At 43.2% G+C, this 14,167-nt stretch overlaps 3 protein-coding genes across 3 annotated transcripts; 2 read left to right on the top strand and 1 right to left on the bottom strand.

The window, feature by feature from the left end:
* Positions 1–1,050: 1,050 nt before the first annotated feature.
* RhiXN_07928 (Transposon Tf2-1 polyprotein) lies at positions 1,051–2,388 on the top strand (the record flags this gene model as incomplete). The annotated part of the gene is made up of 1 exon (XM_043327744.1): positions 1,051–2,388. The coding sequence occupies one exon, from the start codon at positions 1,051–1,053 to the stop codon at positions 2,386–2,388; it is 1,338 nt and encodes a 445-aa protein (XP_043183129.1).
* Positions 2,389–2,789: 401 nt separating this feature from the next.
* On the top strand, positions 2,790–5,930 carry RhiXN_07927 (Transposon Tf2-7 polyprotein; the record flags this gene model as incomplete). Its single annotated transcript, XM_043327743.1, has 1 exon — positions 2,790–5,930. One exon carries the CDS (start codon positions 2,790–2,792, stop codon positions 5,928–5,930), a length of 3,141 nt encoding a protein of 1,046 aa, XP_043183128.1.
* Positions 5,931–10,016: 4,086 nt separating this feature from the next.
* Positions 10,017–11,798, bottom strand: RhiXN_07926 (uncharacterized protein; the record flags this gene model as incomplete). The annotated part of the gene is made up of 3 exons (XM_043327742.1): positions 10,017–10,748; positions 10,810–10,909; positions 10,963–11,798. The coding sequence occupies 3 exons, from the start codon at positions 11,796–11,798 to the stop codon at positions 10,017–10,019; spliced, it is 1,668 nt and encodes a 555-aa protein (XP_043183127.1).
* Positions 11,799–14,167: the final 2,369 nt, after the last annotated feature.

The raw sequence follows: 14,167 nt of genomic DNA, 5'->3' as shown, positions 1-14,167 counted from the left end.
TATTGGTTATGGTATTGCATATAACATATTTGTAAATAGTTCACCTCTGTAATATATAAGGAGGCCAACCAACCATGGTAACACCCAGGTCGATTACCTCTTGTTGCACTCCACACATTGTACAAGGCCTTACAGCCAGTAATACTTAGATACACGCCGTAAGCGTTGTCCTCACTGTACTTAGGTAGCTTGTTGACGCCTTATAGCGTCTAGTCACTGTAGTTAGTTAGTTTGCTGTTGTAGGTAGCCCTTTCACCGCCTTACGCGGTTATACTTAGTTCTATATGGCCATAAGCGCCCGCTGCCTTGACGCCCCTTAAGGACGTCTAGGACACTAGGTATTGAGACAGTGATTAGCGTAAAGAATAAACTGTGAGCTTAGCGGGGCCAATCATCTAGCCTCTCATTTTTCCTAAACTAGTAGTTGTTATAAACCCCTAACATATACCATTAGAATTGCCTGAATTTTCTATTATTTTTAGTATTTTTTACGGACTTAATATCTCATGTTTTTTGATCACGTGATCTCGGCGCTTATAATGCCGAGATGCCGCGCCGAGATGCCGTGCCAAGGGCGCTTAGGAGAAATCCACGCTTCTGCGCAGCCCGCAGCATGCTTCTCATTCACCTTCTGTACTTCTTTCTCTCACGCGCACAGACCATGTAGATAGTGCGCTTTGTCTATATATACAGCAGGAAAATTGCTTGGAGACACCAAGTTGATTTTACCTTGTCTCATATCCATTGAGGAGGGATTAGTCAGCCAGCTAAGTAGCCGGCCCAGTTGTCTTCAGAAGTTAGCCCCATTACTTAACTCATCACACCTCCCAGGCCTCAGGCCCCTTCACAGTAGATAGCCAGTAGAGGTCCGCCTTATAGCGGTCATAGTATAGCCTAGATAGTTAGATTACATAAGCTTGTAGTAGTACGGCCTTAAGCGCCCGCCTCCACCAGCGTGTACCCCACATTACAGTGGTGTATGACAGTAGTGAAGTTGCCTTATTTAGCAAGGACGCTACTTAGTATCTATCACATTCCTCCTTCTCCACTATGTCGACCCAACCCTCTACCTTTGTGCATGCCAACCCCAATGCGCTGTCTGTCCCCACCAATATCCAGGAGATACCTGCGTGGGCCCAGGAGATCAAAAACCTCCTCCTGGCTATGAATCAGAATCTTTCTCTGGTCATAGGACAAGCGGCTGCCCATCATACAGATATTGGCACCACTCAGGCTACCCTCAACAACCATGATAGTAGCATTACCAACCTTGACGCCCTCATTGTTAAACTTGGGGCTGATATTGCCAAAATAGGCACTGCTGCTGCTTCTGGTTCCTCCCTTGCCTCAGCTACCAAGGCTCCTAAACTTGCAACGCCAGACAAATTTGACGGGTCAGACAAAAACAAGGCAATCTCTTTCAGAGTTGCTGTATCTCATTATCTCAGGATTTTATATCCTGGCTCAACAGTGGATGAGCAAATTGCATTTATCATTTCCTGCCTGGATGGCAAGGCCCATGAGTGGCTTGAGCCCTACCTAGAAGAGGACATTGTTAAAGGGAATCCTGTTTCTTGGCTCCACAATCTGGATGCCTTCTGGCTGCAATTCAATGCACGCTGGAATGTCCAAAATAGGACTGAGAACTTCTGCGCTAAACTGCGCACCCTCAAACAAACCAAGGGAGTCCAAGATTACTACAAGGACTTCCAGACCTATTCTCAAGGTCTTGGTTACAACGACCCCTCTCTCAGGGATATGTTCTATGATGGCCTATCCCACAAAATTAAGGAAACTCTCATGGTTCAAGATTATGACCATGCAGATGCCTCTGTTACTCTTGCAACTCTTGCAGAGAAGGCCCTTAAGGTGGATCAGCGCCTAGAGCAGTTTGCGGCCCAGCACAAGGGTTCCTCCTCCTCTTCAAACCAATCTGGAAGCAAATCCAGCACTTCTACGTCAGCAGCAGCCCAGGGAGCGCCCAGGGATAAACTGTCTGTTGGGGAACAGGTGTATGCAATTGTGGATGGAAAGGCCAAGAAGGGGGTCCTCCAAAAAATTGGCCAGAATGCCAAAGGGATTGCAGTTCCAATTGTTAAGTGGAATGATGGCACCACCATGGACGTTACCTTCAAAACTATCAAGAAGGATAACCACCCTGCCACTGCCACATCCACTCCTGCTCCCAAGGCTTCCTCCTCCTCCTCCTTGTGCAACTCTGGTCCTTCACCAATGGACTTAGACTCTGCCTCATCTAAAGGCAAAAAACCAATTATATGCGCAACATGTGGAGGTAGGGGACACTATGCCAACCAATGCCCCTCCAAATCCTACTCTGGCCATGAGGCCCATATCTCTGAGGATGAGTCGGAAAATGGGGACCTCTGAACACTAATGGGAACAGTGTATCAGAGGGAAATAATGGACATTTAGATAGCTTGGAAATCTTTTCTGTAAATAATATATCTCCTTTAAATATATATTTTCAAGCATCTTGCGTTCAACAAGTTCCCAACCCTAAGGTTACCAAGAAAATGAAGCCCTTCTTTGGATGGGCTATGATTGATTCAGGTGCATCATCTTGCTTTATACACAAGGACTTGATCAAACAATATGGTATACCTACTACAAAAAAGTCTGTACCACGTTGCCTTAAAGTGATTGATGGAAGAGACATTAGCTCTGGTTTGGTAGATTCAGAATGTATATTTACTTTAGAATTAGGTAGTCATAAAGAGGTTCTGAAATGTAACGTAGCTGATATAGGTAAACATAGCATAGTCCTTGGAATGTCCTGGCTCAAGTTACACAACCCTACTATAGACTGGCCTAATAAGCGTATTACTTTTAATTCTCAATATTGTAACAACACTTGTCTTTCTGTTTCTAATTCTATCCTGGGAAATGTTGGTGGGACTTCTAACCACCTTGAAGGCATACCAGAAGACTTAGGAGGTGTTGAGGTAATTGAACCTCTTGAAGGCATCCCTAGGGAAACTGGAGGTACTGTGGATTCTCCACTTGAAAGTATCCCAGTAGAACTGCGCAATTTTGCGGAGGTATTTTCTGAGGACATGAAGGTGACGGAACTGCCGCCGCACCGTCCTTTTGATTTAGGGATTGATTTAATTGATCCTGATAAACCTGTTAAGGCTATGGTATACCCCTTGAAGGCATCTGATGATGAGGAACTTAGAAAACTCCTTAAAGAACAATTGGACAAAGGATTGATTTGCCCATCCAAGTCCAAATATGGTTCCCCAGTTCACTTTGTCAACAAGAAAAATGGGAAAAGGCGTATGGTTGTGGATTATAGATCCCTAAATGCAAATACAGTCAAGAATGCGTACCCTCTACCTCTAATACAGTCTCTCATTGAGAAACTAAGGGGTGCAAAATACTTTTCCACCATTGACCTGAAATCTGGATATAACTTGGTCCAGATAAAGGAAGGTGATGAATGGAAGACTGCGTTTAAAACCAAATATGGCCTGTTTGAATACCTAGTCATGCCCTTTGGGTTATGCAACGCTCCTGCTGCATTTCAGCACTTCATGAATGAGATATTTAGGGACATATTGGACGTCTATGTAGTAGTATATCTAGACAACATCCTAATATTCTCAGAAAGCAGGGAATCACACACAAAACATCTCCAAGAGGTACTGAAAAGGCTGCAAGACAATGCATGCTACTGTAACCTGGAGAAGTGTAATTTCTATGCATCTGAAGTAGATTACCTTGGTGTCATTGCCAATGGTGAAGGAGTGAAAGCAGATCCCAAGAAAATCACTCAAGCGGTTGACTGGGCAACACCGCGCTCTGTCAAAGGGGTTCAAGAGTTTTTGGGCTTTATAAATTTCTATAGACGCTTCATACATAACTTCTCAAAATTGGCACAACCCTTATACCAACTACTCCAAAAGAATATACCTTGGGAGTGGGGTGAACGCCAAGAAGTGTCTTTTAAAGCTCTTAAACAGGCTCTAATTGAATCCCCTGTCTTAATCCAACCCAATCCATACAAGGAGTTTTTCCTTGAGTGTGACGCCTCTGATTTTGCAACGGGCGCTGTCCTTAATCAAAAGGGCAGTGATGATAAATTACACCCGGTTGCATTCCTATCAAAATCCCTAGCACCTGCTGAAAGAAACTATGATATCTTTGATAAAGAGTTACTAGCAGTAGTAAGGGCTTTAAAGGAATGGCGTCACCTGCTGGAAGGAACAGTAATCCCTGTCAAAATACTGACAGACCATAAAAATCTGGAGTATTTCCAGACAAAGAGGGATCTGAACCAAAGGCAGTTAAGGTGGATGGGATTTTTGGCAGATTACAACTATAGGATTGTGTATAGGCCGGGCACACAGAATAGAAAAGCAGATATTCTCTCTTGCTGTGAAGACCACAAGTCTGCGGTTAAAGAGGGGGGTGAAACCCCTGTGCTCATAAGCCCAGAGCTTTTTATTGCAGCTATTCAAACAGATAGTGACCTTAATGATCTAATAAGGGACGCTCTGCATGATGATAAAGCTGTATACAAAATCCTTAAATCCTTGGAAGAGGACATACCTGTTAAAGGATGGAAGATTGATAATGGCCTACTATACTATCATGATTGGATCTATGTCCCCAATGAGCCAGAAATCAGGAAAGCTGTCTTAGAAAGCAGGCATGATAACCCTTCCACTGGACACCCAGGACAGTTCAGAACCTTAGACCTCCTTTCAAGGGATTACTATTGGTCAGGAATGAAACAGTCTGTAACAAAATATGTCCAAGCATGCAACTCATGCATACGTAGCAAACATTCCAACCGGGCTCCTGAAGGTCTCCTTCAAAACATAGATTTACCCAATAAGCCTTGGGAGGAAATAATGTATGACTTGATTGTAGGACTCCCCACCTCAGAAGGATATGATGCAATATTGACAGTAGTGGACCGCCTATCCAAAATGGTCCATTTTATACCAACGCACTCTGATGCCACTGCTGTTGATGTTGCAAACCTCTTTGTATCCTTTGTGTGGAAGTTACATGGGTTACCCAGGAAAACCATCTTGGACCAAGGCCCCCAATTTAATGCAAAGTTCCTAAGACAAGTCTATAAGCAGCTGGGAATAGAACCACAATTCTCCACTGCTTACAGACCTCAAGTTGATGGACAAAGTGAACGCTTAAACCAGTTTGTGGAAATCTATCTACGCCACTATATCAACTACAGACAAACAGACTGGGTTGCGTCACTACCACTTGCAGAATTTTCATACAACAATGGGAAACACTCAGGCTCCAAACATTCACCCTTCTACATGTGCTATGGTTATAACCCAGATTTTACAGTTGGGAACACCAAGGAAAGCCATGTACCTCAAGCCGATGACCTAGCAGATTTCCTGAAAGAGATCCAAGCTGAAGCTAAAGCTGCTTTAGAAATTGCTGCAAGACAAAATGCACAATACTATGATCTCAACAGAAGGGAAGCAACCAAGCTGGAAATTGGTGATAAAGTCTACCTGAATAGCACCAACATCAAAACTTCAAGACCTTCCCATAAGCTAGAACATAAGCAATTGGGACCCTATAAGGTCTTGGAGAAAATTGGCAGAAACTCATATAGACTGGATCTCCCTAAATCCATGAAAGTCCACCCTGTCTTCAACATTGCTCTATTACATAAAAAACCAGTAGACAAATACAACCGTGATCCAGTCCCACTCCCCCCAGTTGTCACAGCTGATGGAGAAGAGGAGTACACTGTAGAAAGGATCCTAGACTCCAAGAAAGTGGGTCAACAAGTCAAATACTTGGTTAAATGGAAAGGGTATGGACCAGAGGATAACACATGGGAGCCCAAGGCCCACTTAGCCAATGCCCCTGAAAAATTGGCTAAGTTTCACTGTGAACATCCAGAGGCAGCTGGACCTTAACGGGGGGGAAGTGTCATGCCCTAGAGGCGTGACCACCTTAAAATCCACTAAGTCAAAGAAATAGTGAATATATGCGCTATTTTCATGAAGATTTATGGATATATGCATCTTTATACTGTTTAGGCGCTGAGCGCTTATTATGTAATCTCATCACATGACCTTTAGTCATGTGATCTTGTTTTCTTATCTCTGGTCATGTGACCTTATCTTTGTTATGATGTTTGTACATGTAATTACTCTTCCCCTTCTCTGTGAATATATAAGGAGGGTTCTGAGAGCCTTAAGCCTCAGAACTCAACCTCTTATCCCTTCCAACACCTACTACCCTAAGACATACAATTAAGAGTATTGCCTGAGAGCATACCAGTCACTGTCAAAGGTCCTTTGCCCAGCTATCTTTATAGCATAGTGCACTCTTACTCAATTGGTCTTGTCCAACCCCTCATCTGGCAATTGCCTTAGAGCATTGTTAGATCCCACTTGCTGATAAGTCCTATATTAGGCAATAGCTTGTTGGGCTTTACCCTGTGGTAGTTGTTGGCTCTGACACTGTTAAGACAGCAGGGCTAAGAACCAAGGCAGGGACTATTACACTCAAGGTGCACCTGATTGTATGCCAAGGGTAGGTAGTGTTGGAAGGGATAAGAGGTTGAGTTCTGAGGCTTAAGGCTCTCAGAACCCTCCTTATATATTCAACAAGCAAGGGAAAAGTATATACAGTGACAAACACAATAACAAAGATAAGGTCACATGACCAGAGATAAGAAAACAAGATCACATGACTAAAGGTCATGTGATGAGATTACATAATAAGCGCTCAGCGCCTAAATAGCATAAAGATGCATATATCCATAAATCTCCATGAAAATAGCGCATATATTCACTATTTCTTTGACTTAGTGGATTCTAAGGGGGTCACGCCTCTAGGGCATGACATTGACCTCTTATCCCTTCCACACTACCTACCCTTGGCATACAATCAGGTGCACCTTGAGTGTAATAGTCCCTGCCTTGGTTCTAGCCCTGCTATCTTAATAGCATAGTGCATTTTACTTAAATAGGTCTTGTCCTACCCTTCCCTGGCATTGCCTTGAGCTTTGTTAGGTCCTACTAGTTGATAAGTCCTATATTAGGCAATAGCTTGTTAGGATTACCCTTTGGTAGTTGTTGGCTCTGACACTATGCTGTAAATACAGCAGGGCTAAAGACCTTTGACAGGGACAGGTATGCTCTCAGGCAATACTCAAGGTGTATGTCTTAGGGTAGGTAGATGTAGGGAGGGGATAAGAGGTCAAGTTCTGAGGCTTAAGGCTCTCAGAACCCTCCTTATATATTCAACAAGAGAGGGGAATAGTATATACATCAACAAACACAATAAGAAAGATAAGGTCACATGACCAAAGATAAGAAAGATGTGATTGGATTACATAATCAGCGCTTAGCACCTAAATAGCATAAAGATGCATATATCCATAAATCTTCATGAAAATAGCGCATATATTCACTATTTCTTTGACTTAGTGGATTCTAAGGTGGTTACGCCTCTAGGGCATGACAGTGGCAACTGAAACACTTGAGAGAGCCAATAATTTGGTACATGGTAAACACTAACAGTTCCTAGTATTTGCCCCAAGGCAATGTTTGCCCCAAGGCAGTATTTACCTGTGGGGGTCCTTGGATGTCCCAAGGGTAAGTGTTTCATCCTTGTAGTAAACAGTCCCAAAGGTAGGATACCTCTGCATTGGGTACTTACAGTAAACAGGGCATAACTCTGCCAAATGTTGTCCGTTTTGGGTGTTTGAGCCAGCGTTCTGGAGCGCGCAAACAGGCGCACCTAAGCGCAAGTGATTTGACAGTGTGGGCTGCCTGGGTGATGGAGAAAAGGCGCATTCAGTGTGTTGGTGCTTAAGCACTGATTAAGCACCAGGGCACTTGCCTATGCAACAGGGGGGACCCTGAATATTTCTGTGTGTAGCCACAAGATGGAATCTTGTATAATAAATACTACAAACAGGGAAAATATTGCTGGTTACTGTTTATCTACTCAGCTGAATTTATATATATTTAAATGAGTGAGAAAACAGCATATATGCAAAGGTTATTGCATATTGAGGGTATTCCTGAGGCTTAGAGGTTTTGCAAAGGTTGCAATTGGAAAGAGGGTCCTTGAAAACCTTAGTTTGCATCTTAATCCCATCAGTTTACTATGGTATTACTTGTGTAATTAATAAAATAAGTACAGATTATAGGAGAAATGTCATATCCATAACAACCACCTTAGAATCCACTAAGTCAAAGAAATAGTGAATATATGTGCTATTTTCATGAAGATTTATGGATATATGCATCTTTATGTTATTTAGGTGCTGAGCACTTATTATGTAATCCAATTACATGACCTTCAGTCATGTGATCATGTCCTTGTTATCTTTGGTCATATGACCTTATCTTTGTTTTTGTGTTTGTGGACATATTTACTATTCCTTCCTCTTGTTGAATATATAAGGAGGGTTCTGAGAGCCTTAAGCCTCAGAACTTGACCTCTTATCCCTTCCACATCTACCTACCCTTGGCATACAGTCAAGTGCACCTTGAGTGTAATAGTCCCTTCCTTGGTTCTAGCCCTGCTATCTTAATAGCACAGTGCACTTTACTTAAATTGGTCTTGTCCACCCTCTATCTGGCAATTGCCCTTGAGCATTGTTAGATCCTACTAGCTGATAAGTCCTATATTAGGCAATAGCTTGTTAGGTTACCTCTCTGGTAGTTGTTGGCTCTGACAACTAAGCCATAGAGCCCTATTATTCCTCTGCTGACAACCCATGATTACACCTGCTACCCCCCAAATTTGGGCTTGGGCCAGCATGCAACCACTTGTGCTGGTCTGTTTGACCATGTTTACAACAAGGGACAGTAAGGTCCCAACAACTACTTCTGACTTACTGGACACCTGTCTGTGATGAAAGACAAGGTAAAATTGACTTGGGGTCTCCAAGCAATTTTCCTGTGGTTTATATACAGATGAGAAGGGCTATTTACAAATAGATAGCAGTGGGAAAAGAAGTGTAAGCTTGAAATGAGAAGCATGCTGTGGACTGTATAGAAGCTTGTTTGTTATCTAGGTGCCCTTGGCACAGCATCTTGGCATGTGAAGTGCCAAGATCATGTGACTTGAAAAGTTAAAAGGAGAGTCCATAAAAAATAGTAAAAATAATAGAAAAATTTGAGGAATCCAGTGGTATTATCTGTGAGGGTGTAACACAGTCTACAGCTACACATTGAACTTGAGATCAATGGACTTGAAATTGCCAATGGATCCTCTAATGGACAAGTGAATTATGGATTATCAAAAGGGTATGCATGTTGAAACTGAATGTTGGGTCCACTGACAACATATGTTCAGCTTGGCTAAATTTAAGGCTAAGCCCAATGGTCCAGCAATGGACTGGAATTCCTAGTAATGCACCCAATTGGGGACTATGCAACCAAACATACTTTGGAGAGTTCTGCATGTTGGAAATTGACCATGAGGATGATTTTTTAATGGACTGTATCCAAATTGCCAAGTTAGGTGCATCAAATATCCCTTCCCCCACAAAATACAAGAACAAATTCAACACTTGCACCATGGATCCAAAGCAGGACTTAGTAGTGCTTATAGAAGACAAGCAAGAAGGGTACAAATCCTAATCATACTTCTGCCATCAGTGCCCTCACTTGAAAAGACTTTAGCTCTGAGTTTGCACAATTCCATTTTTGCTTGCTAACCACTGGACACCCCCATGCCCTTGTTGGATGTCCTGTTATCACAATCAAATTCAACAATGTGTTCCTGAAAACAAATAATTTATTGGATCAACCAATGTAAACTAGGCTTGTGACCAGCCCCTATGGAAACTATAAGACAGCATTGCTGTAGGGGCTGGGATAACTCTCTAAGCATTCTGGCAAACCCTGACATATGTAAGCAGAGATGTACAGTTATCTCAGGATAGCTTTACCAGTCTAGGCACCTTAGAATCAGCTGATGCATGGAAGTCACAATTGTCACATAATGTGTATTAGGCAATAAAGAATCATGTAACACTACAGCTCATCAATGAGACTGTTGTTGTCACTATCAAGCTTGCTGCATGCAGCAGGCTCTTCTTCCTCAGATTTGCTTGGATCACCAAACGCATTGAAGACTTTGTTTCCAAGTTCAAATTCTAGACTAAATGCCTCTTGCCTAAACTCCTTGTCCTTGCCTTCTTTGGATTCCAACTCCTCTGCTTCAGTTTTGGAGTTGCTGTGTTTGCCTTGATCTTCAACCCCTAACTTGGAGCTATCACTCTGAGCTTTGCTAATGTGCATACTCTCCCACTTGTCTTTGCTTTTGCCTTCAGTGCCATTCATGTTCTTGTGCTTGTGTGTGTCCAAGGTTTCCATTGTGGATTGAAAATGCTCCCACTGCGTTGACACTGGCATGAGCTTACGGCGCTTCTGAAGCCGCTCAAGCTCTTGATTAAATTTTGCAATTGGTCTGTCAGTGCCATGAACAAGTTGGCGCATCCCCTTGGTTATCATGTCAACTATGGGTGGTCCATTGGCATTGGCTCTAGACCATCCAGGTTTGATGGTGTGTATTTCATTGGTGGTAAAACTGCATATTAATGTATCTATTGAATGGGATAGATCAGCCTGAGCGTGCTTGGCGCCTTGATCATCACCCAGGGTTTGCTGAAACTCTCTTGTGAGTTGGCAAAGGAAGTCAACGCACAGAGAGATGTGGGCCAACCACTCCCATGAGGCACCACTTCTGTGTGCTTTGTACATATTCTGTTGCATATTCAAAGCTTGAATTAAATTAATTAGGCTGAATCAAAATTGTAATGTTTACCTTGATCCAAAAAATGAGATGTTCTTGAACTAGATCTAGTTCAACATGTGAATTTGGGTTCCCAGTTGGATTGAGGAGCCAGTTATTGAGTATAATATCCCTTGAAGTAATTCATGTTGGCCTTGGAGGCAGAATACCCAAGCACTGACTTACCAAAGTGGTTGCGGCCATACATGGGTTAAATTATGAATCAAGTAAAGCATCTCCTGCATGTACTTGGATTGACCATTAGCACAGAATGCAAGAGCCCATAGCTTCAGCAATATGAGAGCCCTTCCAGAGTCTCCGGCCTTGATTGCCACAGTGTATGCCTGAAGTTCTAGTGCATCTTGTATGAATAAACTGGAGTCCTCAAATCTAGCGTTGCCAGCATCAGACCCCTTGCCTCCAGCCTTCCAAGCTTGCTGGAGATGGTAAACCTTTTGAGTACTAGCATGCTCCTGGTATAGGTCTTGGGCGTACTGTCTCAGCTGGTGAAACAAGCGTGTTGGAGGATCTTCAGAATCCTGAGAGTCAAGCAAAGAGAGTTGGTTTGCTAGGGTTGACAAGCTTGTGTTTCTGGAGACAAGTTGAAAACAATGCAGAATGCAAGCATAGAGCAATACCTGAATCAAGTCACAAGCAGTGTGAAAGGGCATTGGTGTAGGAATAGGCTTTTGATGGAGTATTGTGTTTTGAAATGCAAGAGATGTTGGATTATGGCTGGAGTTTGAGTGCCCAAGGTGCGTCTCCAAAATTCCCTGTGTCTGAGCCATCTTCAAGTGGAATAAGCCAATTATGGGGACAAGCCATTCAAACAACTCATAGCTGGATTCATGCCCTATTTGGTTTTTGCTGATTGTATGGAGCTGTGACACTGTAAGTTGATTGCCAGCAAGTATGCAAACAAATTGTGCAAACTCAAGGGTTGAAGTGTCCAAGCCTAGTTCCTTAAATAGCATTTGGCAGATCTCAATATTTCCTTTGATTGTGGCTTTGTTGAGTTCCATTGTTGGCATAGGATATATACAATTGTGATGAACTTCTTGTTTGATTTCTGACAAGGGTAGGATTTCATCCAACAGCAAGTGGTAGCGCTGAAACTTGTGGCCACTGTATGTCACAATAATATCAAGTATTGTATACTTGTGTTGTACTCCACTGTAAGGTGGGGTACACACTAGTGGGCAGGCGCTTGGGGCTGTACTACTACAAACACTGACTATGTAATCTACTCTAAAGGCTATATTACTAGCGCCTAAGGCACTCTACTGCTAACTACTGCTGGCAAGGGGGGCCTTAGACCTGGGAGGTGTGATGAGTAAGCAGAGTGGGGTAAGTGTTGGAACTACTGAGGGGCCAGCTACTTAGCTGGCTGGCTACCTTCTCTAATGGGTAAGAGACAAGGTAAAATTGACTTGGGGTTTCCAAGCAATTTTCCTGCTGTAGATATATGCAAAGGGGCGCTATCTACATGGTCTGTGCGCGTGAGAAAAGAAGTACATAATGGAGATAAGAAGAGTGCTACAGGCTGCGCAGAAGCGTGGATTTCTCCTAAGCGCCCTTGGCACGGCATCTCAGCGCAGCATCTTGGCATAATAAGCGCCAAGGTCATGTGATTAAAAACACAAGATAAGGGGTTTGTAAAAAATAGTGAAAATATCAGAAAAATTGTCCAGATCTAGTGGTATAGGTAAGGAGGTTATAACAACTTGATACATTTGAGGTGAAGGCTTGATTCCTTGGGCGTCAGTTGAATATCATCCAATGTTAGTCCACAAGCATTGATAAATTTAGCATTAAGGTCCAACACCTTCATATCTTCAGGGCTTGCTTTAAAGAGCTCAAATGCTGTAGCACATGTGCTGCTTTCAAGCGTGTCTAGCAAGAATTGTATCATTTACCAAATGAAATATTACAAGCAAAGAGACAACCTTTACCTTTTTTCCCAATAGCTACTTGTTCCAACCTAAAGTGTCCTAGATGTCCTTAAGGGGCGTCAAGGCAGCAGGCGCTTGTGGCCGTATAGAACTAAGTAAAAACCGCTTAAGGCAGTGAGAGTGCTACCTGCAACAACAAGCTACCTAACTACAATGTCCACACGCTATAAGGCAGTGGCAAACTATGTATGTACAGTGAGATTGATGCTTAAGGCATGTAACTAGGTGTTTACTGGGCTGTAAGGCCCTTGTACAATGTAATGATGCAACAACAGGTAATCAGCCTGGGTGTTACCATGGTTGGTTGGCCTCCTTATATATTACAGAGGAGAACTATTTACAAATACATAATATGCAAAACTATAACCAATAAGAACCCCATTCTGCAGTCAGCCTTACTCATGCATACGTGTCACTGACGTGTCATGATGATGTCATTGGTGGAGGTGGCTATGTGTGCTTGATTAAGCGCAGATGGGGACGTGGCTTGGCGCTTAGCATATGATACTAGCGCCAATGTTGTACACCACTGTAAGGTGGGTACACGCTAATGGGAGTGGGCGCTTAAGGCCGTACTACTACACTAGTTTATGTAAGATGACTATCTAAGGCTATACTACTAGCGCTTAAGGCGCTCTACTTCTATCTACTGACAGCAAAGGGGCCTGAGGCCTGGGAGGTGTGATAGGTCAAGGGGGTGGTGAGCGTCTGCAAACTACTTAGGGGCCTGTCCTAGACGTCTGTAAGGACGCCAAGGAAGGGGGCGCTTGCAGCCGTATGTATCTAAGTGGGAAACCGCGTAAGGCAGTGGCAAGCTATCCTACGGCAACGACCAGCTATACTATGGTGACCAAGGCCGTAAGGGCAATGACCAGCTATGTAACTACAACGAGGAGGCCGCTTAAGGCGGTGTGTACTGAGTGACTAAGTGGGTTACTGGGCTTAAGGCCCTTGTACAGTGGTGGGATGCAACAAGAGGTAATTGACCTGGGTGTTACCATGGTTGGTTGGCCTCCTTATATATTCTACAGAGTGACTAATTACAAATACATCATATCCAATATATAATCCAATAAGAACCCCGCTCCGCAGTCGGCCTTACTCATGCATACGTGTCACTGACGTGTCATAGTGATGTCATCAGGTGGAGGTGGCTACGTATGCTGAGGTAAGCGCGGATGGGGACGTGGATTGGCGCTTAGCATATGATATAAGCGCCGAGGTCACGTGATCGAAAATGTCGTCCGTTCAAGTTCGTTTAAATTCGAGAAAATGGGAATAAATTCCCTGGTATTGATTGTGTCTACAACACTGCCCCCCCTCTAAGGGCTTTGGCAGCGCCAAGGGCCTTCTTTTTCATCTCTTTTTCGTACTTTTTCAAAATTTTTTCGGCGTTTTTCAGATTTTCTTGGGGTTCCCAAGTGTTTTCTTCAGACCCG

This window comes from Rhizoctonia solani, chromosome 9, assembly GCF_016906535.1.
Source record: "Rhizoctonia solani chromosome 9, complete sequence".
In the NCBI taxonomy this organism is placed as follows: Eukaryota; Fungi; Basidiomycota; class Agaricomycetes; order Cantharellales; family Ceratobasidiaceae; genus Rhizoctonia; species Rhizoctonia solani.
Note: the sequence above shows the minus strand (reverse complement) of the source record. Positions and strands in the feature narration are given on the sequence as shown.